Source organism: Podarcis tiliguerta (assembly GCF_965153285.1).
Source record: "Podarcis tiliguerta genome assembly, chromosome: 4".
NCBI classification, from domain to species: domain Eukaryota; kingdom Metazoa; phylum Chordata; class Lepidosauria; order Squamata; family Lacertidae; genus Podarcis; species Podarcis tiliguerta.
Window position 1 is genome coordinate 32,992,165 of NC_139537.1, and position 24,464 is coordinate 33,016,628.

The following is a 24,464-nucleotide window of genomic DNA, read 5'->3' on the forward strand; positions in this document are numbered from 1 at the left end:
TTTAATGGGGTCTTCTTCCTTTTGGGGCTGTCCAGCTCTGCAAAAACAAAACCTTTTAGTAGTAACTGGAACCAAATACAGTAAAGGAATTGAATTTGCATCTATCAGGCCAGGGAAGTTTGCCAAACGATTGCTGCTTAAAGGGTCCTCCTGAAAAATCCAGAGGGCTGCTCTCTCTCTCTCTCTCTCAATTTCTTAAGACCAGCAGGAGTTCCTACAAAGGAAATAAATGGCTGTTCTTCTGGGACTCCCAAAAGTGCCCACAACGAGGGAGGAGGGAGAGAACATCTTCGCTTGACTCTTGGTAGGAGAGCACCCCTCGTTTTCTTCTCACAAGGCAGTAGTCCTCCGTGATTCCCAGTCGGGCCAGTGGGCGCCAGTTGTGCCCATCTCGCCTGTGGGACAGTCTCTCCCCTTCCCTGCCTTTGGCCACCTCCCCTCGGTGCCACATCACTGCAGCCCCTGAGGCAGTGCCCCTCTTACCCCAGCAGAGGGCGGCTGCAGGGAGGCGGGGAACTCTCTCGCAGACGGACGTCTCCTCCAGCCCATCCGCAGGCGAGAGGGGGTAGACGGGGCCAATGGGACGCGGCTGGGAGGCGGGCGCGGAGGCGAGAGGGAGAAGGCGCCGGCTTGATTGTCCCAGCGGCGCCACTGGCCCGAAGAGGCGCATCTCTGGGCAGCGGGAGGAGGCGGGATGGGAGCGGGGAGGAGCCGCCGCGCGGGTGCATCTTTCCCGGACGACGATCGCCTCCAGCCTTTCGTAGCTGCTGCTGAGGAGGGATGAGGTCACCCACACGTCCGCATCCCTGAAAGTCGCCGGAGCGCCGCGGGTTAAATGATTCTCAGAAGTTCCCAATTGGGACAATAAGGATCATTTTGCAAAAAAAAGTTGCAAAGAAGCAGACCAAGTTCGGTAAGCCTTAGCCCCTGTATTTGCGTGGTTCTCCCCCCCCCCGCCCCCGTTTCCACAGATTTGAGGGAGTGGATCTCTCCCGTCTGCTCCGGAGTGGATCTCTCCCATCTGCTCCGGAGTGGATCTCTCCCATCTGCTCCGGAGTGGATCTCTCCCATCTGCTCCGGAGTGGATCTCTCCCGTCTCCTCCGGAGTGGATCTCTCCCGTCTGCTCCGGAGTGGATCTCTCCCGTCTGCTCCGGAGTGGATCTCTACCATCTGCTCCGGAGTGGATCTCCCGTCTGCTCCGGAGTGGATCTCTCCCGTCTGCTCGCTGCCCGATCCTGAGCACGTTCACGCCGCAAAAGTCTCCTTTCCTGAGTTTAGCGCTACTCGGGCAGTTCTGCGCTTACCTGGGAATAACTGGATTCCCATGGAGTTCTGAGTAGGAAAAGCATTTATATGTGATTTGCAGCGACGTCGACGCACGTCTTTGAGCATCTCTCGCTGGAAACTTTCCGCTCAAGCCTTTCTCACATTCTAGCGGGACGTTCTCCTGCGCAAGTCCCGTCGAAATGAATGTTAAACGCCTTTCTCGCACCATGGGCGCAGTTTGTTGGGGACTGTGCAGGAGAACTTCCCGCCGGCTGCTGTCTTTTTCTCTGTGGCTCCTGGAAAGTCGACTCCCTTCCCCGCTACACCGGAGTTTGCCGAATCAAGGAAGAGTGGTGTATAGAATAGTTTTTTCATATTTGCTGTTATTTGGCCTGCCTTCTATTCTTTATATATTGTGGGGCTTGGTGGGAAACACTCAGTGTGCCTAAATAAATAGGGAAACTTGTTGAAGATTAATTAACGTGTTTTAGTTGCTCCTTTGCCTTCAAGACCAGTATGGGTGGTTGTTTTTCAACAACAGCAACAAGGATGTGATCTAACCATTTCATTATTCTGGTAGCACTGCAGATATTTTCAGCATGAGTCAAGTGTTGATGGCAACTGATCTATATGTAAATACAATACAGCATGCCACAGAATATTAGATACAGGTCTATAGCTTGCTTGTTCCTTTATATGCTAGCCTGTGTTGTTATGACCCACAGGAATGCTCCCAGTAATTGGAAACACCTTTTTTCTGACTGATAATATGACCCCAAAATATTATCACCCCACAATAGGATATTTCAGCATAGTTTTTTTTTGTTACTGTTATTAAATCTTAACCTATAAAGCATGCTTTCTATACCAAAGGTGATTCTACAAAGCAATGTTTCCCCTTATGAATTTCATAAAAGTAAGTCATGGAAGTCGAGAAAAGCTGCTACAACTTAGTTCCCTAAGACAGAATCGTCCCTGCCACAGCCATGCTGCCCAATATGATTCAAATATTCCAGGTGGTAGAGAAAATGGTGAACAAAGTCTGTAAGATGAAAGATGGCTGTCTAATTCAAGGGATAAATTAATGGAAGTACTAAGTAATGTAGGCCTTCTGGGTCATGTCCTTGTTATGTACACCAGCCCCTAAGGAATGCTGTTGCATATTTTACTGTGGAGAATTATTGAATTGTGGAAGGGATCTTTCAGTTCATCTGCTCCAGGTGTGGGCAGCTGCAAAATGGTGGCTTGCGGGCCTGGGCGTAGCCAGGATTTATGTTGGGGGTGCAGGATTTATGTTGGGGTGTGTGTGCAGAACCAAGCTAACTGCAATGTGATTGTTCAGTTAGTAAAGTTTTTTTTTTTTTTTATTTGATTTGGGTGGGCAGCTGCTTGGGGGTGACATGCAAAATATACCCCGGAGTTTCTGCAGATCAGGGATTCTTAAAGCTTTTTTAGCATATGTGTAGGGGGCCATTTTGTTGTTGCCATTGTTAAACTAATGGGAATCTGAAACCCCTTGCCAATCTACTGAAAATTGCTGAGATATCACCGATTGTTGTAGATTTGTCTTCTGCCTGGCCCATGTCTAGCTGAACCAATCCTCTGCTTAAGGCAGGTTCAGCAAGACAGGATATGCTACTGGGCAATGCAAATGCAAGGGGCTTCTTATTCTCTCTTCAAGTTCTGGAACAGATTAAAGAAGTTCTTATTAACTAAGCCCATTTATCATCTCCAATACAAGGACCCCCCCCCCACTATGCATAAGCAGCTCTCCAGCCATAATGCGCCACATGCTACAATTCTCCCTACTGGGGGCACCGAGTCTCTTACTCCATTCTAGATTTCTCTAGACAGCGCTGATGGGAATGGGGATAGTTTGCTTCAGTTGCAGGCTAGTACTTCATACCCAACAGAGTTCCATGTGGTAGAAGAGGAAGAATGAAGTGATGGCTCTGTGCAAGAAGTCAAATTTCCCCAAGAAGTCAAACCTTCCCATTGCCTTTTTCAAGAGAGTCATTACATGCCTCTCATGTGTTGATATTTGGTTACCTTAGGTCCTACTCCTCTGTCACCAGAGTTGAGGCTGGGTTGCTTGACAGGAAGCCACCAGAGCACATGTGGCTTACTGTCAAGCAACCCAGCCTCTTGCAAATTTCAACATTTGTTTAAAAAGCTTGCAATGTGCCTCCTTCCAGTGTATCTGGTTAGTGTGCATGTGCAGACTATCGTTTTCCACCTTTGCAACAGCAATGAAACAACAGAAATTGCCAACAGTGGAATCTTGAGCAAGGTAACCCTTCAAAGAAAAAGAAAGAACCGGGGTGGATTTGATTGAAATCAAATTGATTTAAATCATGATTTAAATCACTAGTCAGTAAGACTTGATTTAAATCATTTTTTTTTACAGAAAGACTCATGCTTGCTAGTATAATCTTAATATTTACAACCAGATGAAGGTTTCATTTTTGGAATAATAAATTTTCAGACTAGCTTTTACAATTATATCAAAAATTACTGATTTGGTTATACTATTAGAAATACATAGACAGATAATTATGAAATGATTGCTTATATTTAGACAACTTTTCTGCTGCTTGAAGGAGAAAAATAATCATTTCCTTAATAGCATTTTAAACCATTTATTTAACTAAAACAATAACATTATAGCATATATATCCATGTTTGTTAACTGATGTGGTTAAACAATTTTTTTAAAAACCCCACACACCTTAGACTGAGTTTTAGCACACATGAAAAAGTTAAAACAAATTTTTATTCCCTGATGAATAGCCTTTGGACTATAATGTAACTTAAATAGAAAACTCTCTTTAGAAAGATTTTTCCTCCAAAAGCGTTTTATTTTAAAAATCCAATTTAAATCCAAAAAAATCCGATTTAAATAATAATAAAAAAATCATTTTATTTTTTTTAAAATTAATCATTTCTTTTTGTCCACCCTGGAAAGAGCATTGAAACTCAGCTGCACAAGCAGTATGCACACAAGTGGAGGTTAATGAAATAAAACAAATAGTTCTCTTTAACTGCTGACCAACAACAACAACAACAACAACAATTTATTATTTATATCCCGCCCATCTGGCTAGGTTTCCCCAGCCACTCTGGGTGGCTTCCAAAAAAGTGTAGTCTATTAAACATTAAAAGCTTCCCTAAAGAGAGCTGCCTTCAGATGTCTTCTAAAAGTCTGGTAGTTCTCTTTGACATCTGGTGGGAGGGCGTTCCACAGGGCAGGTGCCACTACCGAAAAGGCCCTCTGCCTGGTTCCTTGTAACTTGGCTTCTTGCAATGAGGGAACCGCCAGAAGGCCCTTAGTGTCCGGGCAGAACGATGGGGGTAGAGACGCTCCTTCAGGTATACTGGGCCAAGGCCATTTAGGGCTTTAAATGTCAGCACCAACACTTTGAATTGTGCTCGGAGACATACTGGGAGCCAATGTAGGTCTTTCAAGACCGGTGTTATGTGGTCTTGGTGGCTGCTCCCAGTCACCAGTCTAGCTGCCACATTCTGGATTAATTGCAGTTTCCGGGTCACCTTCAAAGGTAGCCCCATGTAGAGCGCACTGCAGTAGTCCAAGCGGGAGATAACTAGAGCATGCACCACTCTGGCGCGAGAGTCCGTGGGCAGGTAGAGTCTTAGACTGCATACCAGATGGAGCTGGTTGAAAGCCGCCCCGGACACAGAATTAACCTGCGCCTCCATGGACAGCTGTGAGCCCAAAATGACTCCCAGGCTGTGCTCCTGGTCCTTCACTGGTTATGATTTGAAAGAGAGTACATAGGGTGCCTCTGTTATAGGTGTCTAGTTAATTGAGATAATTGCTCAAATTAAAGCTGCATCATTCTCTGCTGTAGGAATGTAGGAAGTCAGTTCCGCTGGCTAATAACATTTTATACCTTAGACCCATTAAAGATGATCCATTGACTTCTTCTTAAGAAGGTCCACAGTGTGACTGCCCTCTCCATGTGTGCGTCTTGCACATCTTCAAATTCCATAAGAACATCCATTACCTGCCTGGAGGATCTTACAAAAAATGCACTGCAAGTTCAAAACAGGGTGAGACAAAACACCCCATAAGTTAAGAAAGTCAGCAACGTTTATTGCATAGACAACTTTGGATATGATTCAATTCGCCGCTCATGCGATAGATACAAAAATGGTGGCATGCCAGGCTCTGTAGCTGAAACACTGAGAAGCACACACCCCATTCAAAGTGTATTCAGAGATAATGCATTGAAGGATATCCTAATAGAGTCTGAGACAAGAGGAAGGTGCTCATCACACAGACAGAGGGGGGAAAGTATTCAAAGTGACACACCTTATTCTCTATACCAGTCCTTTCGGAATTTCCAATACCAAGGGAAAATCCAGAAATTATAGACAAAACCTCAATGGCACAAACCTAAATACCCTGAGAAGCAGCATTCAGATAGGTTCCAGAATGCCATGAAGAATACCAAGTCCCACACCAAGGAAACTGAATACAGTAAGGTTGGAGTCATCTTCAATATTTGTTCATGTGTTACAGCACGCAACCATGGATTGCTGGTCCTGAACGTGATAAAACATGGATACAGAATTCCTATCGACACCCCAATGCTTCCCTGCATTTCCTCCCAGTGGTCCTAGTCCTCATACAGAATGAGTTTTGTCCAACCACAGGGATGTAGTCAGGACAGAGGTGAGGGACCTTTTCCAGCTGACAGCCACATTCCCTTCTGGGGGCCATGTGCAAATGGCGGCGGGGCCTAGAGGCAAAAGTGGGTGGAGCAATAAATGGTAATTTTACATTTTGCACAGTAGGGTAGTTTCTGCACACACACACACACACTCCTTTGTATTCTCTATGCAGGCAAGCAGGAGACATTATCGGAATTCAGCTTGTCAAAAGCATTGAGAAAGGTGGAAAGCCTGGCCTGGGAGAGAAGGTGTGGTTTGAGGAGAATCCCGAGGGCCAAACGGAGAGACATGGAGGGCCGCATTTGGCTGGTGGGCTCAGGGTTCCCCACTCCTGTCCTAGGTAATATAAAGATCAGTTCATGCAACAACTCTGAAGGACAAGCCAGTATGATCATAAAATAATTGGGAATTCTGCTGAGAAATACTACCTAACATAAAATCACTTGGTGAATTTCTTGCTGATCTGAGTTCCAGCTCATTCTTTTAACCACTGCCTTACCCCGCTTCCGGATTTCAATGAATAGGGATTGTGAAACATTTATGCACAGTCACAAAAGATTGTTCCAGTGTTTGATGTGCCCCTGAGCTTGGAGACAAGTCAAACATTGATAAATATATTTCCCCAAAAATAGTGATTCTTTTTCTCCTAAGGAAAGGTTACTGTAAAAGATATGTTTCACAGTAACCTTTTATCAATGGTGTTAGAAGAAGCACACACACTATTTTTAGATAGATAACATTTATTTGTCAGAAGACAATATTATTCCATACAATATTTTTCCCCAATTCAGTTTTGGCTCCATATCTAAGAGGAAAGTTATTTCAAAACAAAACCCCTCATTATTTCTGTTCTACAGTGATTTAACACAGCACATTCTGTTTTTAAAGATGCCTGTACTGTAAGGTTCTGCCAATATTTACAAACCTGCTTGGATAGCCAGAAAATGAGAAGGAAAGTCTGAGAGACTTACTGGAGTCATCAGTTCCTTAAAAAGCACTTTTGTTGTCTGCCATTTTGAGTCTGACATCTTCTAAGGTTTACACAGCACATTGTAAGGTCTTTTAATACCATAAACGAAGTTGGCACAGAAAAGGAACAAAGGGCACATATTACACCTCATAATTTGTGCTATCAGTTTGATTCTTCCAGAGACTGGTGACCACAACATTTCCTTCAGATTGCTTGCATACACTTTCTCTCCTTCTGGCCCACAAATTTTGGCTGTTTCTGTGCCAGCACCCATTGCAGCCTTTGACACTTTACTTTCTACCTCATTGTTTCTTCTTGCACTGTACAGTAAAGGCTGAGGCTTGTGACTTGTATCAGTGGCATGGTGCATAGTAAGAGGACAATTGTGGGGTTCTTTTTAGGCTGTCCAGTCTGCTGGATATGGGAAGAGGAGGGTCATGGTGATAATGTGAGGCTACCTATTTGATCATCAGTTGTTCAACATTGCATAGATGAGTGTTGAGATGCCCTAATCCAGGTGCTCTACCTAACCAGGTGAGAACTGGGGAAAGGGCTCTAGTAGTAGTAGCCCCCTGCTTAATAACAATTTATTTAACTAAAACAATAACATTACAGCATATGTATCCATGTTTCTTAACTGATGTGGTTAAACAATTTTTTAAATAAAACAACAACTTAGACTGAGTTTTAGCACACATGAAACAGTTAAAACAAATCCTTATTTCCTGATGAATAGCCTTTGGACTATAAAGTAACTTAAATAGAAAACTATCTTTAGAAAAAAAAAATCTCCAAAAGCATTTTATTTTAAAATTCTGATTTAAATTTTAAAAATCTGATTTATTTTTTTAAAAAATCCATTTTTTGGGATTATTATTATTATTAAAATCATTGATTTTTATCCACCCTGCTCCCTTCTGAGTAGACACATATAGGACTGCGCTGCATGGCTACAATGTTCTGCACATGTATCTGGAAGTTAGCCACACACTTAGACTTACTTTTGAGTAAGCATTCCTAAGATTACACCAACAGTCTTTTTGGGAGCAGGAAAAGCATGAACGTTGATCTTGTGATTTGTGCATGTTTATAAGCAAAATGGAATTTGTCACAGCATTTTTACCAGATTCTTATTCCTTCTTGAGCCCCATGTTTTTGTTTACTAAACATTGCAATAATGTGCTGCTGTTCGTTTGAATTCATTGTAACTGCAATCATTATTATTTATTATGGCTGCTAATTGCCTTGGTGGTATCTCAAAGCGACTTGCAAGATGCTTAAAGCACAGAATGACTGATCAAATATTTAACCTCCAAATGCCATTGAACAGGCACAAAAAGAAAACGTCAAAATGACTAAAGGTGTTCATCATTCATAACTGCTTCCTGAATGCAAGCTGTTTGTAGGCTCAGTGTACATCCACTGGCTGCCTTTGATGTGCTGGCACAGGGGGCAGCTTTCCTGCCTGGTCTGTGCACCTGCAGTGCCTATTGTGACAAAGAATAAATTCAAAGGCATTCAGAGAGATCAAAAACCAAGGGAAGGAGAGCTAGCTAGCAGAAAGAAAAGAAAAACATTGCTACATATAAAGACAACAGTAGTACAGTCAAACCTCGGATCCCAAACATCTCCATTTTGGAACGTTTCGGCTTCTGAATGCTGAAAACCCAGAAGTAAGTGTTCCAGTATTTGAACATTTTTCGGAAGCCGAACATCCGATGCGGCTTCTGCTTGAGTGCAGGAAGCTCCTGCGACCAATCAGAAGCTGTGCCTTGGTTGTCGAACATTTCGGAAGCCAAACTGGCTTCTGGAACAAATTACGTTCAACAACCGAGGTTTGATGGTATATCAATCAGGCAGACAGGCTTTGAAGTGTTCCCATTTCCAAATAAATGCCTTTTGTGACTCAGGGATGGGGAACCTCAGACTCAGGAGTCAAATGCAACCTGTCAAATGCCCTCGAAATTCCTCAAGCCTCACAAACTTTCATGAGTCACACCCCTCAACTGTTCTGCTTTGCACCCTCGTTGAGTGTTTTTTGCCTAGCTGGAATGTGTCCTTGAATGCTAACAATGCTTCTTGCTTGGCTGGAGAGAGAATAGAGAAAGGTATGTGAAAGTGACGAAACCAACCTGTTGCCTACTTTTTGTGGCCTACTTTTGCCTCTGACCATGTCCACCTCTGGCATGTGATGGGAGGGCGTCCAAACTGGAATGTGGGAACACGCACATCTTTTGGAGCCGAACATGCACACGCATATTTTTTAAATTTATAGCTTACCCCTTCCCCAATGGGAAGGGGAAAACTCAAGTAAACAAATCAGTGAGTTTCTTCTAGTTTAACTAGTTTCCTCCCAGCCTTCTTCAGCTAGCACCTGGACCCAAAGACCAGCTCAAACAGACAGGCCTCATGCACCTTCTGAAAAGTGTGCTAGGTTGGACTTCCACAAATGTAAAGTAGAGAGAAATTGGTAATTGGGGTTTGCAGCATATGCAGCAGAGGGTTTCAAGTTTTTGGAAGTAGGAATTTCCTTTCCTCAAGTAAAATGGTGCCTGTTAGTTTTATGTTGTTGACGTTTCTGTGGTTATCACAAGGTGAACATATATAAAATGGCTGTGGCGTCACCACAGCAAATATTCCCTTTCAATTTAATCTTGGTTATAGCAAGGAGTGCCTTTGAACTTTGCTACTAATCTCCCCACTCTCCCTGCTTCAGATAAATCTGCAAATGTGTTCCTGGGCTAAAATAGTAAACTAACAGGGATGTGTTTATGTTTTTTGCTATTCTGGGTATTTACTGACAGGCAGAAGAAGAAAACCCTGACCATTCAAAGCAAACCTAGATGTGAACCTTACAGAGTGTATGTTGGGTATGACTATTCAAGCCTGACCAAAGAAAATATTTGTTAAAGAGAAGGGATATATATCCTACATCAGCTGCCCCCCCCCAAATTAATCAAAATCAATGCAAATCTGAGGTTCTGCCCCCCCATCAAAAGCCTCCCCCCAACAATAATCCTAGCTACACCCATGCTCAGGAGGGAGACTTATCGAAGGTTGGGGAACTGACAGAAAGTACTACCTTGTTTCAGAACCAAAGCTTTAAGACTTAAGCTGTAACACCTCAGTGTTTATTTTAAGGAACAGAAGAAAATATAAGTTGCACATTTATCATCTTGTTTACAAGCCTGTAACTACCCCTGGATTTTACATATATATGCTTCTTGAAATAATTCCATCTCCTGGTGCATCTCTTGTTTTATTAACATTGTTGTAAAATAAAATCTTTTTCTTGTTTAACTTCCCCATGTCTCCAAGTGCAAACGTTTTCTTTTAAAAAAGCAAAAATTAGCCAGTCGTGAGAGAGGGCATATCTCACCAATACAGTCACAATTGTTTTTCAGTAGAGAAATTTGAATCAGGGTGGTGAATCAGCTGCTGTTTTGTTCCGCCGTAAAATAAATATTCATTTGCTTAGCTTTTCTTTTTTGCATGTTGCCTCTAAATATTGCCTCTAGCTGCAACTTTGCTGTAGGCACTGCCTTTTCATAGGGACAATGGGTCCAACTATCAGGGTCAAGGGTAAATAGCTAGCGGCCATAAAGCAATAAAAGCAAAAAAATGCTGATTTTGAGCCTGACAATCTTCGTTAAAGATTAACACTCAACCCGCATGTTCACAGACACTTTAATTGCATTTACTTTCCATTTAACAAGCCATTTCCATGTTGTAACAATTTTCAAGGACCTGCTCAGCTCATTAGAAGCTTTAGGCTGCAGTCCAAAACACAGTTAGAGAACATGGGGGGGGGGGAGCTTCATGGAGCTGGAGGGGGGGGGCACCACAGCATCCACAGCCCTGCTGCTTATAGCAGCTAAAGATGGTGGGGCCGGCAAATAGCTGCACCAGCCTAGGGCTTTCTGTAGGCCAGTCGAGACTGACAGGGGCTCTGGCTATGAAAATAAAATACAAAACCGAGCCTGGTACAAAGGGAATTTGGATTGCAGCGTTGAGGAGGGATGGAAAGGAATCTGGAATCAGACTGTTTCAATCAGAAGTGCATATGCACATATCTTTTAATACAAGCTGAGATTACAGGGGGTTGGAGTAGATCACCCTTGGGTTCCCCCCTTCCAGCTCTACAATTCTATTATTCTAAGAGTGGAGAACCTGTGGCTCTCCAGATGTTCTAGGACTTGCAGCCTAGCACTAGTTATGCTGACTTGGGCTGGTGAGAGTAGGAGATCCAGCCTCATATGGTTCCCCACCCCTGCTCTAAAGGAGAGCTCAGATCTTCCAAGCATTATAACACTAGGCTCCTCGCCATCTCCAAGGCTTTATCTGTCCAACATAATGAGGATCCACATGACAAGCAAATGTTGTAAAGCCACCTCCTGCAGCAATATGTTTATATGCAGACTGAAACTTAAGATTAGAGCCACAAGTAATGGGTTTCTCCCAGGAACGCTTTACTGAAGAACACTCTTTGACTGTATCTTTTTGTGCAGTAGGAAAAGATGGCAAATTTTAAAGGTCATGCACTTCCTGGGAGTTTCTTCCTTATCTTTGGCCTGTGGTGGTCTGTGAAATATCCACTGAAGTACCTCTGTCGAAGGAAAAAGAACGCTTCCATTGGTTCCAAGGCAGGATTTCATCGCTTAGAAATAGCAGAAGGCATAGCCAAAGCCTCCTTTGCCCTTATTGGTAAGTTGGTTTTCTTTAGCATTTAAAAATGGTTAGGATTGAGGGTGTTTGGGTCTTCATGAATAACAATACAAACCATGATTATTTTTGAAACAATATGCATTAATGGTAAAGCAAATTGTAGTGTGGATTCTGTCTGTCCTTGAATGGGAGAAGGGTCATAGCTCCGTGGCAGAACATCTTTTTTCTGTGTAGAAGGTCCCATGTTCAAAGTGAGCCTCCCTGGGGAGACCATGAGTGGAGGGCTTCCACAGAAATGGCCCACTCTCATATTTCTGCCCACCAGACCTCACATGGAGGAGGTACACAAAGAAAGGCTTTGTATGATGATGACACTGTGTCAGGATGCTGTCAGTGGCTCCTGGCTGGTTGCCCAGGAAAGTATAAAGACAAGGAAAAGTTTCTTACAGTCTTTCTTTATTGCAAACTCTACAGAGAGAGGCTATAGAACCCAGCCTCTTGGATAATGGCATTGTCCCAAGTGAATCTCCACCCCCGGTCTCTCCCACTTTCTCATTCGTCATTCCCATTGCCTCCTCTACGGGTGCCGCTAAGTGCCCTCTTTCTTCGAGCTCTTTGCTCTCCTACTTTTAAGGCTCGCTGGGTTCTGGGAGATGGACAGTCTGGAATGCTTTCTAGTGACAACGTGTCAGCCTACTTCTGCTTTGGCTCTCCCATGATTTCCCAACTTTCTCCCTCATCTGCCTCTGAGCTGTGACCTCCCACAAACCCCTGTTGTAAATCTATATTGTCTTCCTCTTCCTCCTCCCTGGATGAGGCCTCCACGATTCCTCCTCTGCCCAGTCTCTGGGTCGGTTTATATGATGGTCCTTGAGGTATTACGGTCCTGAGCTATTTAAGGTTTTATAGGTCAAAACCAACACTTTAAATTGAACCTGGATACTAATTGGCAGCCAATGCAGTTGGGTCAAGATTGGTGTAACGTGCTCAAACTGTCTTCCCCTGGTGAGCAACCTGGTCGCTGAATTCTGTACCAGCTGAAGTTTCTGAACTGCCTTCATCATGATGCAATAATCTAACCTGGAAGTTACCACACCATAGACAACTGATGTTAGGCTATCCCTGTCCAGATAGGGGTGTAGCTGGGCCACCAGCCGAAGCTGATGGAAGGCACCTTTTGCTACCAAGGGCACCTGACCCTCAAACAACAGCAGTGGATCTATTCTGTGTACCCATTCCTTCAGGAGGAGTGGAACCCTATCAAGAGCAGGCAGCCTCCCATCCATCCAGTCTAGGGAACCACCCACCAACAGTGCCCCAGTCTTGTGGATTGAGCTTCAAGTTCATTGGCTCTCAACCAGTCCATTACAGGGATGGTGTCAAGTTTCCTTTTGGGGTTCATAGCTGTGGTTCCAGATGCTTAATAGTGCTAAAGAAAGAAGATATGAAATGGAGTTGTGGGCAGTAGCATTGACTAGACCAAGAGGTATGCGTAAAGGACTGACCTGAATTTTCAGCTCTTGCAAAATAAGCAAGGAGAAAGGCTGCCATTACCACAGTGATGCTCAAAGGCTTTAACTAGTCTTTAAGCAAGCAATTGAATAAGAAGGTTGTTGACACAGTCTGCCATTGTTTCACACACAGGTATGATCGCCGAGCAGTTTGTTCCTGATGGGCCACATCTGAAGTTATACAATTATGAAGAGAAACAATGGGATCACCTAATGAACTGGCAGCATGCAACCATGTATCTTTTCTATGGCATCTCAGGGCTGGTAGACATTGTGGTGCACAGCACTAATGTGTTACCAGTAGCCCTGGACAGGTTGATGCTTTCGATTGCTGTTTTTGTGGAAGGTGAGTTGACTGTATCATACTGTTAATGGAGGAAAATCTTTTCTGAACTCTTAGCACAAAAATGAGAAGATGAAAGGTTATCAATTAGCGCAGCACTCGCCGACCTGGTACCCTCCAGTTGTGTTGGTCTGCAACACCCAATAAACCTGCTTTGCCCCAGGTTGGTAAAAGCTGCATTAGAAAAAGCACATCATATAGTCATGTATGAAAGGGTGCGACAAAGAGAGGCTGAAGGAAAGGTCAAGAATGAGAATTAATGGAGCTGAATAATGAACTTTCTATCTTTACGTATTAGGCAGACTAAGGGCAGGATAGAAGAGTTAAAGATTTGGGGTTTGAAGTAGGGTTAAAGGCTCCTTATATTTAAGTTAATTTAGCAGACATCATGGTGTGTATGTATACTGTGATCCCAGACATAACACACTTATTGATGAGTGTGGCTCTCTGCTTTGAGATAACAATATGTTTAGAACAGAAGCATGGACTTTAGGGTTGCCATATTTCCAAAATATTTAAAAAATAGGAAAGCACATATATGTACATGCATTTTCATTTATGAAATGAAAATACCTCAGCATTTAATGTAAATTATGTCTACAAATATAATAAGAACAAAACCTTTGGGGGGACACAACCAATATTTTTGTCCACATTTTATCAATCTGTTTGCTGCTGGTGTTCTGTAAGCTGCCTTGTGATGAGTCTTGCCTGAAAAGCAGAGTATAAATCTTTCAACAAATAAATAGAGGGGAAATGTGTACATCAAAACTTTCATAGTGGGGTTCACGTTCATACTTCCCCCTTCTGTTAAGAGTTTGGGTGTAATCCTTGACGCCTCCCTTTCCTCTCTTGCCCAAGTCCTGATAAAAATCGCTTCCCCACTGGACTGCGTTGCTCTGTGTTGCCAGTTAAAATAGTCCCCAACACCTATTATTAGTTACAGAGAGGGAGCACAAACCTAACATGGTTGCTAATTAGTATCCCACCTAGTTTCTATTTTGGCCCTGAGCACCGCAGACTTGTGGAGTCCTGAGCTATCTCCCCTCTAGTATCCAAGGGAGGTGGGATATTGGATTCTCCCTACTGAAATTCCAGGTACCTGAGCACTTCTTGACTTTTCTAAAATAATGCATGCATATACACATAGGTTACTTGAAACAAAACCAAAATATTACGGTTTGTAACAGAAATTTTGTTCAGTAAATTAATACGTGAAGCAAAAGTAGACCCTCTCATTTCTTTGTTACCAGGATTTCTCTTTTATTTCCACATCCACGGGCGACCTATGTTAGATTACCATGTTCATCAGTTACTTCTAGTGGCCGTCTTTGGAGGAGCTGCTTGCATCTTCTTGGAGGTCTTCTTCCGTGGCGTCATTGTCCTTGAGATGTTCCGAACAAGTCTTTGTATACTGCAGGGGAGCTGGTTCTGGCAGGTGAGCGAGTCTATGTTTCCTGCCTTCGTAATCAGTTAATTCCCAGGAAAACTTTGATTTCAGGCCCAGCAGCAGCCCGCAATATCCTTAGGGAGCTGATACCATTGCCCTGCCCCCATCTTCTGGTGTTCCTCTAATTACGAAGAAGTCACCATTGAAATTGGAGCTGGTTATGTCACTCTGGGGCATTGTGTTTTATTACATTGATGGCTGCCTGGTACTCAACAGAGGAAGGCTGCCACCACCTTCCTCTTCATTCATCATCTTCTACCTTCACAGGAAAGCCTGCTTTCTCATGCCTGCATTCAACAGAAACGTACTTAACTATTGCATTTATATCCCAGCTTTTCTCCAAGGAGCTCAAGGTGGTCCACATGGTTTCCCCCTCCTCATTTAATCCTCACAGCAACCCTTGTGAGGTTAGTTGGGCTGAGAGACAGTGGGTGGCCCAAGGTTACCCAGTGAGCTTCACAGCTGTGGAGATTTGAACTGGGGTCTCTCAGGTCCTGGTCCAAGACTCTAACCCAGGGGTCTGCAACCCGCGGCTCCGGAGCCGCATGTGGCTCTTTTACACCTTTGCCGCGGCTCCGGGGCGGATACTAGCGAGGGGAGGAGGCGCATTGTGCGCCCAGACACTCCCCACTGTGGCGGGCGCTGTACTGGCTGTGACGTCGGGGGCGGTGCGTGCGTTAGTCACGCACCGTCCCGACGTCACCTTCCCACCCGCCCACCCGCTACATTGTAAGGGGCATGTACACTGGTCACTGCATTGAAAGGGGGCATGTACGCTGGTCACTGTTTTGAAGGGGAGTGAGGAACACACACACACACACACACACACACACAAAGGTAACTTGTTAATTTAACGTTTATTTCTATGAGGAGGAGTAATTCTAAGGGGTCAAACAAAGAAATAATAAGAAAAAGTGACAAAAAAGTTATTTTTATAATGACGAGTTTTGCGGCTCCCAGGTATTTTTTTCTTCGGAAACAGGTCCAAGTGGCTCTTTTTGTCTTAAAGGTTGCAGACCCCTGCTCTAACCACTACACCATGCCTCTGAGTCAGAGGAGGAGTCAGACCACCCAATCCAATAGGGATCCTATCAATCAGGCCCCATGCCTGGTCCACTCTGCAACAGGGATCTGGCCTGTCTGAGATACTTGTGGGGAGAAAATGAAAGGCTGTAAAACGACACTCTTGGGGGAGCAGCCCGGAAGATGAGATTGAAAAATGGGAGGGCTGGTCCTTAGAGGGATAAGTTTGGAGCTGTTCATTTGTCTTTCAAATACTGCACTGCAGATCAGACAGCTGCATTGTTTGTAACCAACCATTTCTCCTATTGAATAGAGGTGGCACAACAATGTACTCATTCTGGCAAACTTTCATATTACTGGGATGGATTATATCTTGCCCCATTATTGAAGCCACCATTGCTTCAAAGCTCAGGGCAAGGGAGTTAAATGAAACTCTGAACTCTACTGTTTTGTAAATCTTCTGTGTTTAGCTTTGTACATGCCACTTTGTTATGAGTTCCGTAGGCGCAGTACTGTTGTTTGAGAGTATATATTATGACAAGGAAAACATCTAGGTAAAAAAGAGAAAAGGTGCAGTTTCTTTGACAGATGGAAGAGTTCACAACAGTAGAATAAGTTTCAGAAGGAAAGGCAGCTCTCCCATTTGCAGTGCTTTCCATAAATAAGCTTAAATACACTGGTACCTCAGGTTACAAACGCTTCAGGTTACATACGCTTCAGGTTACAGACTCCGCTAACCCAGAAATAGTACCTCTGGTTAAGAACTTTGCTTCAGGATGAGAACAGAAATCATGCTCCGGCGGTGCAGTGGCAGCGGGAGGCCCCTTTAGCTAAAGTGGTGCTTCAGGTTAAGAACAGTTTCAGGTTAAGAACGGACCTCCAGAACGAATTAAGTACTTAACCCAAGGTACCACTGTAAATATGTTCAGTACCATAGTAGAATTCACCAATGCATTCTCTTCTCCAGGGTGTTCCTCTGTAGATTTGGGATTGAGACTTATCTTCTTTTACTTCTGCTTGTAAATTTCTATTTAAGAAGCATTTCAAAAATGTAACTGTGAAGTTACTTTCTTTGGGCTGGTGTTATTATAAAAATATAAGTGTGTGTCTTACATCTTTCAAAATATAGACCAATGATGCATCATTTTATAAAAATTCTCTTTAAAATCATAACACAATGTGAATTTTAACCCTTTAGTCCACATATACTCTCACTGTTCCATCTGTATGTTATAACCAATTTTGTTTGCTCATTTAATCATGCATTCTTTAATTAGTTCTTCTTCTGTTTCAAATTTCAACAAAACTTTATACATTTTTGCAATAACATATCCATCATCTGCCACATGTCCTTTTTTTGATACCACAGATTGGATTTGTACTTTATCCTCCAAGTGGGGGTCCAGAATGGAACCAAACGGACCACAACAATATCATGTTCATCACCATGTGCTATTGCTGGCATTATGCATTTGCACTTCTAATAATGGGTTTGAATTACACTGTAATCAGCTGGTAAGTAAATCCCGAAGAGCTTCATTTAACTTGCCACTAAATGCTAGAGCGCTGTTCAACATAAGAAAACTCTCAGCTATGAAAAATTGGCTACTCCAGTTCTGGAGGAATGCGAAACTGCAATGGCCTCCATATGTCAGCCTGCAACCATTGGCACAACCCAAGTGGGCTTTGCTGTTTTCTCACAACCTTGCTAGGAAATAAGCAAAGTTCCTCTGTGTCATTTATGTAGCAGTGAACAATGTGCATTTATTTTTCTTCTGAAAGAGATAGCAGTCCGTTGAACTCTGTGAGGCTCTTTCCTGTAGTCTGTCTCTTCTCAAAGCTTAAGATCAGGGAAGACGTATGAACATTTTGCTCATGGATTTATTTAAAATGCCAGCACCCCTAGAATATTATATGGTCGGGTCCAGAGAAATGCCATTGAAAAGGATAGGAGTGGCAGAGTGGTGCCCCTCATTGGCCCTCAGGTCAGTTGCGTCACTACTGCCTACCAGGAGGTAGAGGGTGAGGGATGAGGTCAGAATGGTTGAAATGGACCAGCAGGAGCACAGGCATCCTAGCCTCACACTCCCACTCTGCACTCTGTAAGTAGTAGTGACACAACTGACCAGAGATCAGGCGACTTCCAGCACCCATTGCATTGCTGGAGGGTTATTTTCCTGCCTCTGCCAAAGGCTGAGGGACTCTGCTGAATGGCGCAGGTTGTGGTACAGGGGGATTGAGGAGGGGATAGCTGACGATTGTGTAGAGGCACCATCCATGAGCACTTCAAAGTGTGACAAAATGTTGGTAAGTTGACTTGGGGTATACATTGTTACTATGTAATCCCATATAAAATAAGCAGCTCCCCACTTGATTCCTACCCGGCTTAGAATATATGACTGGGACTTTACAATTCATGTGCAAAGCACAAATATATATAAACAACTAAGGTAAGATTGCCAACTTCAATTAAAAATTATATGAAATGAAACATTTGTTACATTTTAATGAAAGTTTCCAGTCTCTGATGTCACCAGGTTATATTGGCCACACCATAGGGAGAAAAGTCATTTAGTAATCAGCTAAGTGCCCTGGATGAGCTGATAATGGGGTTATTAACTATTTTACACAAATATCTTAAAAAGAGCAATATGTGAGTGTTTCAGAAGTACCCTCTCTGCATGGACATATATGATTTTGCTTTAAATGACCCTCAAATATTGTTGAAGGCAGCTCATTCATTTGTGCATTTGAGAAAACTCTTCTATATTTTAGAATAGTTGTATCCTGTAGATATATATGCCACTGTGTCAGGATATATAATTGGAAAACAGTCAAACCAGGAATATAAGTTTCTCATTCAGAAAGGCTCTTCCGTTGTTTGATATCAAATAGGTGTTGATTTCCTGACACCTAACCGGATGAATATGTAGCTCAAATGGTTCTGCTTTGTTTTCCCCTCTCCAGGATAGTTCGCACAAAACTAAAACAAACTCCATCCATGGAAATTGGATTATTGAAAACATCTGAGCGAGACCAGGAATCAGAAGATGAGATCTAATTCAGCACAAATATTTTCTTAAGGCTTAGCACCTATTCTTTCCACTTCTGAATTGTAATGGCGTTGTTTATCACATCATTAAGACTCTGCATTAATTTATGAAACTTCCATTAGTGCATCGTTTATCCTTTGCTTGAAGTAGAAAGAGAATGTTTTGCTAATAAATAGGCTAGGGTGACACTGTCATGGGCAAATCAATCCAGGCCATTATTATGGGGCTATTCTTTCATTGCTCTTGGGTAAACTGGGAGATTTTCACAAGTGGCAATCAAATGCAACCCTGCCGTTGCATAAAACTGATCCAGTCATAAAAGGTGCATATCTATTTTTAACTATAAAGAATAATTTGTTGTCTGTCCAAAGTGTATCTTGCAAATTTATATTTTTCAAAGTTATTGCTTTGTTTATTATTATTTATTATCGAGTACGATCTAATTGCATTACAAATCTTGTGCAAAAAAAAAAGTTAGTGTTGTGACTTAGGACACAATGGTATTCTTGAAATGGTGGATGATTGTAAGCACTATGTTAGACTTGTTACTTACCTTGTAGCAGAGTCCATTTATATAAATAAGGCATATATGTCTGCTGTATATCTTAGAGCCTTTGCTCTGAATTTACTCAGTGTGTAGTAGAGTTGGGTGAGAGGGTTCAAATCCCCACTTGACCATGAAACTTGACCACACCTTGGAAAAGTCATTATGTCTCTGTGAGGCATGGGGAATACGAGGCCCTCCAGATGTTGTTGCACTCCATCTCCCATCAGCCACAGACAGCAAGGCCAATGACCGTGTAGGATGGGAGTTGTAGTCCAGAGAGCCACAGGTTCACTATCCCTATACTCAAAGCAAACAGTGATTACTGTTTGGGAGAGGGCTATGGCTGTGCTACCTCCCTCACTTGCAGATACCTCTTCCTGGAAGTAGTGCTCATTCCTTTTGAGTCTGCTTACTGGGAAAGCACCATTTAGAAGTATCCTTATTTGTGCCACGTTACTCAGTATGAAGCTATACTCAGGAAATACCGTATGACATTGCGTGCCTTTTAGCTCTCCTGTCAGTAAGTATATTATCGGCTGGGAATAGCATATGTGGGACATAAAATAGCAAGTGTGTCTAGCAGATTTAATAGGATGTACATATGTTCTGTTTAGGAAATCCAACTTTAAATGACTCTTCTACCAATGGACAAGAGCATTTTGATTTCTACGTCATATGCACTTTCTAAACACCAAAAGTTATTGTTACAGCAATCTTTTGGTAGAGAGGAAGAAGAATTCTGTTTATCAAGTAATCAATGAAGGATCCTTCCGGCTAGTGCAGCTACTTAAAATTATGAATAATAACTTGGTTTTAAATGTTGAAATAAATTGTTCCAGTTTACTTTGAAACAAGCAACATTTGTAGTCTGGATTGTTTTTTTACCCTTTTGTTGAGTTCCGTTGCTTAATCCACTTGCACTAAGGTTCTGGACATGTAGCTATCCTTCAGCCAGATCCTTAAAATGGAGAGCCTCTGTTTTCAATGGGTATTTATTACCAAATATATGTGCATAGGATTTCAGCATTGGATGCAGCGAAGTAAACTGCAAATTATGATTTTTATTTGAGGTGTGCAGTTGCAATTGTGAGAATGGCTTGAGTCCACACACATGTGGCTTAAGTCGTCTGCTTTTCATATGTATATCCCTGTTACAGCAGTGGACAATGAGAAAATGTTTCCATGCTGTGTGTTCCAGCCCTTCAAAAACTATGTCTCCATCTTCCACAACCTTTTTCCATGTGGGGATAGCAGGTCTGTCTGTACCTATGCTCATGTGACTTACACAGGAAGATTGCAAGAGCAAACATTACCTGACCTTAGTTATCTTGAGCACAATGGAGCCTTGCTTTTTGGGTGTGTGGGAGAAGACTTCTATCTTAATTTGGTGGGTTTCTTTGGGTTTCTTTTTTAAAATATTGTTATTATTATTATTATCATCATCATAGAGTTGGAAGGGACCCTCATTGTCTTCTTGTCCAACCCCTTCAATGCAGGAATCTCAACCAAAAAAATCTCCAAGCAACTTACATTTAAAAAAATAAACATACATACATTATGCCTTTTTAAAAAATCACAGCATTAACATTCTCATTCAAAGACCACAAATCATATAGACAGTGCTTTTTTTTCTTTTAAAAAAATGTTTAGGGGTACTCTCATTTTGACTCAAGAAAAATCACCATTTTATTGTTCAAATCGGGGAAAATAAATACAGTAAAGGGACAAAAGTACAAAGAACATGCATTGCACCAGGAAAGGAAATGAAGCTGCCATCGGAGGTGGTAACAACGAAACTGACCAATCACCGTGCTAGATTCCAACTCCTACTTCACACATTAAACGCTTGCTTCCATCTGAGACTCAGGAAACACTGTGACAGAAAATGAGGCTGCCATCAGGAGTAGCAATCGAACTGACAATTCACCATGCTAGAGAAGAAACTAAATAATAATAATTTTTTTTAAAAGTTTCTTCTTCCATTAGATTCACAAAATGTTTAGGGGTATGCGTACCCCTACGCCCCCCGCAAGCACTGCATATAGATATGCAGATGTACCTGCTCCTCAATAACAGCCACTCACCAAAAACATCCATACCACATATGAGAAATCACCCACCTAAAAATAAAAATCTGATAAGAAGCTTCCAAAACAGCAGTGACTGGGTGTATAATGATTTCCTTTTATGTACTGGATTTTCTGTGGTAAGAGGAAATCCAAATTAAATATTAAAGCACCATAGTTAAAGGCCCACTTCTTCAGATACACTTTTCAGAATTTTAATGATGTAAACATTCATGTTATTAGTATTTTTAGTGCAAGCTGATAACAAGCCACAACATGCTAGGAGAAAACCAGTGGTTGCCTCTTCATCGAAAGCTTGATCAGTCTTAATATATTTGTGGCCAACTTATTGTGGGGAAGACCACTTTAACTGCCATAGCCTTTGAAATATACTCGGAGTCGCGTAGTGATTTCATGCTCTTTATTGCAGCTCGTGAAACAGTAAATGAATTTCCTCCCAAACCTCTGCCTTTATATACATTATTTACACAATGGGTCCCATCTGATTGGCTGATTCTGCTTCCCTCCTGCAGCCTGATTGGGCTGCTCCCGCAAGCCAATCTGTTACATTCTGGGATCCTACCTGCCTAATAGGCTGATTGACTTCCCCCTTGGGCCTGATTGGGCTGCTCCTGCAGTTTGGTGCATTCTAAGATCCTTCCTGCCTATTGTTCTAGGATCCAAGCTTAGTACATAACTCCCTTCTTCAAAGAATTATGGGAATGGTGGTTCACTGAAATACTGAGAATTCTCAGAGCTTCTCCCTCTGAACTACAACCAAAGTTTTCTGGGAAGATGGGATGGCTGTTAAAACTAATGTTTTAGAGAAGCTACACCCTTGCATCTTTCCAGATATTACAACTCCCATTGGCCACAAGCTAACATGACCAATGAACAAGGTTGTAGTCCAACAGCACCTTGAGCATTATAGGTTCTCCATCCCTGCCTTGGTGGATCTAAGTGGTTTCCAGTGTGGGAACATCTTGCAGGCAGGGAGCTCCATATTCACAGCCAAATTCAAGGAGGAGAGGGCTACTGATGGCTCCTAGTCATGATGGCTGTGTTCTATCTCCATGGTGGAAGGGAGACAGCAATGTTTCTGAATACCAGTTGCTGGAATTCGGCTTTTCTTCTCAAATACCCACATGCAGGTTTCTTATGGGCTTCTGTGAGAACAGGATGTTAGACTAGATGGGTTGTTGACCTGATCCAGTGGGCTTTTCCTATGTTCTTACATGTTCCCAAGCCATTTTAATTGGGGTTCCATTGTGTATGGAAGCCCCAGGAAGGAAAATAGCTGCTTGTGAATGTGGCTGCTCTGTCCTCCCAATTCAGTACCTTCAAATCTCTTGGAACAGGCTCACTGGCTAAAGCAATGCTTTTAAGACCATTAGCCCCACCCTCCCAGCACAACTGGCTAACAAAAATGAGCATTAAGTGCGTTTAGTATGAAGCTTGCTGTTAAGGAATGAAAAGGTAAATGTTATTGCAGGGATTCTATTACCTTAGTGCTTTTCCATAGCACTAAATGTCCTGCTTCTGAAAGCACTTTCCTGCAGTTTCCAAGTTTTCAAGGGTGGAGAGGGCAGTCTTCTACTAGCTGTGAAATCAAACCTAGTCTTAATACAGGCATTAATATTTGATGTGGAACTTGAACCTTCTGGATTTAGAAAATAAATGTACTGGTGAAAGTAATTATGGCATGCCTGCCCTAAACACATTTACTTAGAGCATGAGTGAGATACAGATTGAGTTGGGGGCAAGAGTGGATCCCTCCATAAGCATGGAAGCACACCAATGGTTTTGTCATAGCATGACTTGATATCAGTTTACAGTAAAATGCAGACAACATCCATGTTTCTGTTATTAACTGACTGATAAGAACAGCTGAAAGAGTGGGCTTTTAATTATGACTCACCTAATGGCCCTTGGATGTTGCTGCTCTCCATCTCCTATCATCTCCATTCAGCATGGCCAGTGGTCAAAGATGATGGGATTTGTAGTCCAACAACATTTGGAGGGCCACGGAATCACCATCCCTGACTCAACAAGCAAGCAAGCAAGCAAGCAAGCCAGGCTAGAGTGTTTTCTAATAAATTTATTGTGGCATAATCTTCCATAGATTAGAACCCACAGATCAGATACATGAGGCGTCACCCTCTATTCATTCTCTCTCTCTCTCTCTCTCTCTCTCTCTCTCTCTCTCTCTCTCTCTGTGTGTGTGTGTGTGTGTTACATATAGAGACAAAGAGAGAATGGAACTAAATGGCCATGAAATGGGGGGGGGGGGTCTCTGAAAATTCTTTTTAAAGTAATGGGATTGTGCAGCCCACCACTAACTGGGGATAACGCTATTGTCCTAGCTTTGTTTCTGAAGAAGTGAACTATGGTTCACAAAAGATGGTGCCCACAATAAATACGTTGTTCTTTATGGTGCCACAATTTTTTTTAATTTTTTTTTTTTTTTGCTGTTTTTGCTGCAGAAGTTTTCTGCCCTGGAAGCTGATTTCACAACAACACAAACCCTGATAAATGGGTTTATAACAACATAATAAAATTTGGGCTTGTCATATGTTTATTATTGTTGAGAGAGATAGATGATGGGGCACTTGTAAATCTTCATTTGTGTTGGCTGTGCTCAAGTCTGGGATGTATGGAGTGTTAGGGGAGGGGTAGTACTTCTGGTGGGTGACACGCCATGTTCCTGCTGGGTAGTTTGGTGCCCACTCAGCTCTCACCTGTGGCTCCTAGAAGCTGTCAGCATGTGACAGCAGCCACACCCCAGGAAACGGCTTCAACTGGCTGCCTAAACAAGATGAGGGTAGCTGATGGGTCTCAACCCCTTAGTGAATTAGAGACTTCCTCTGCATGTGA

The 24,464-nt window shown here is 42.6% G+C and overlaps 1 protein-coding gene and 1 long non-coding RNA gene across 3 annotated transcripts; both read left to right on the forward strand.

The window, feature by feature from the left end:
• The first annotated feature begins 619 nt into the window (after positions 1–619).
• TMEM45A (transmembrane protein 45A) lies at positions 620–20,382 on the forward strand. 2 transcript variants are annotated; one of them, XM_083438488.1, is made up of 6 exons: positions 620–913; positions 11,441–11,636; positions 13,242–13,454; positions 14,705–14,889; positions 17,294–17,439; positions 18,892–20,382. In XM_083438488.1, exons 2-6 carry the CDS (start codon positions 11,450–11,452, stop codon positions 18,983–18,985), a joined length of 825 nt encoding a protein of 274 aa, XP_083294614.1. In that variant the 5' UTR covers positions 620–913; positions 11,441–11,449; the 3' UTR covers positions 18,986–20,382. The 2 variants fall into 2 exon arrangements, with proteins under 2 accessions (XP_083294614.1, XP_083294615.1); XM_083438489.1 differs by having other exon boundaries at positions 759–913; positions 11,444–11,636.
• Positions 2,924–3,975, forward strand: LOC310677130. Its single transcript, XR_014510946.1, has 2 exons — positions 2,924–3,343; positions 3,378–3,975. It is a non-coding gene; the product is annotated as an uncharacterized lncRNA (long non-coding RNA).
• Positions 20,383–24,464: the final 4,082 nt, after the last annotated feature.

What these genes read in the sequence shown, in the direction of transcription:
- TMEM45A (XM_083438488.1), top strand. Translation starts at nt 11,450, where the DNA reads ATGGCAAATTTTAAAGGTCATGCACTTCCTGGGAGTTTCTTCCTTATC. An exon ending in AGCCTCCTTTGCCCTTATTG is followed by an intron (nt 11,637 to 13,241) that starts GTAAGTTGGTTT and finishes TTTCACACACAG; the next exon opens with GTATGATCGCCGAGCAGTTT. An exon ending in GATTGCTGTTTTTGTGGAAG is followed by an intron (nt 13,455 to 14,704) that starts GTGAGTTGACTG and finishes CTTTGTTACCAG; the next exon opens with GATTTCTCTTTTATTTCCAC.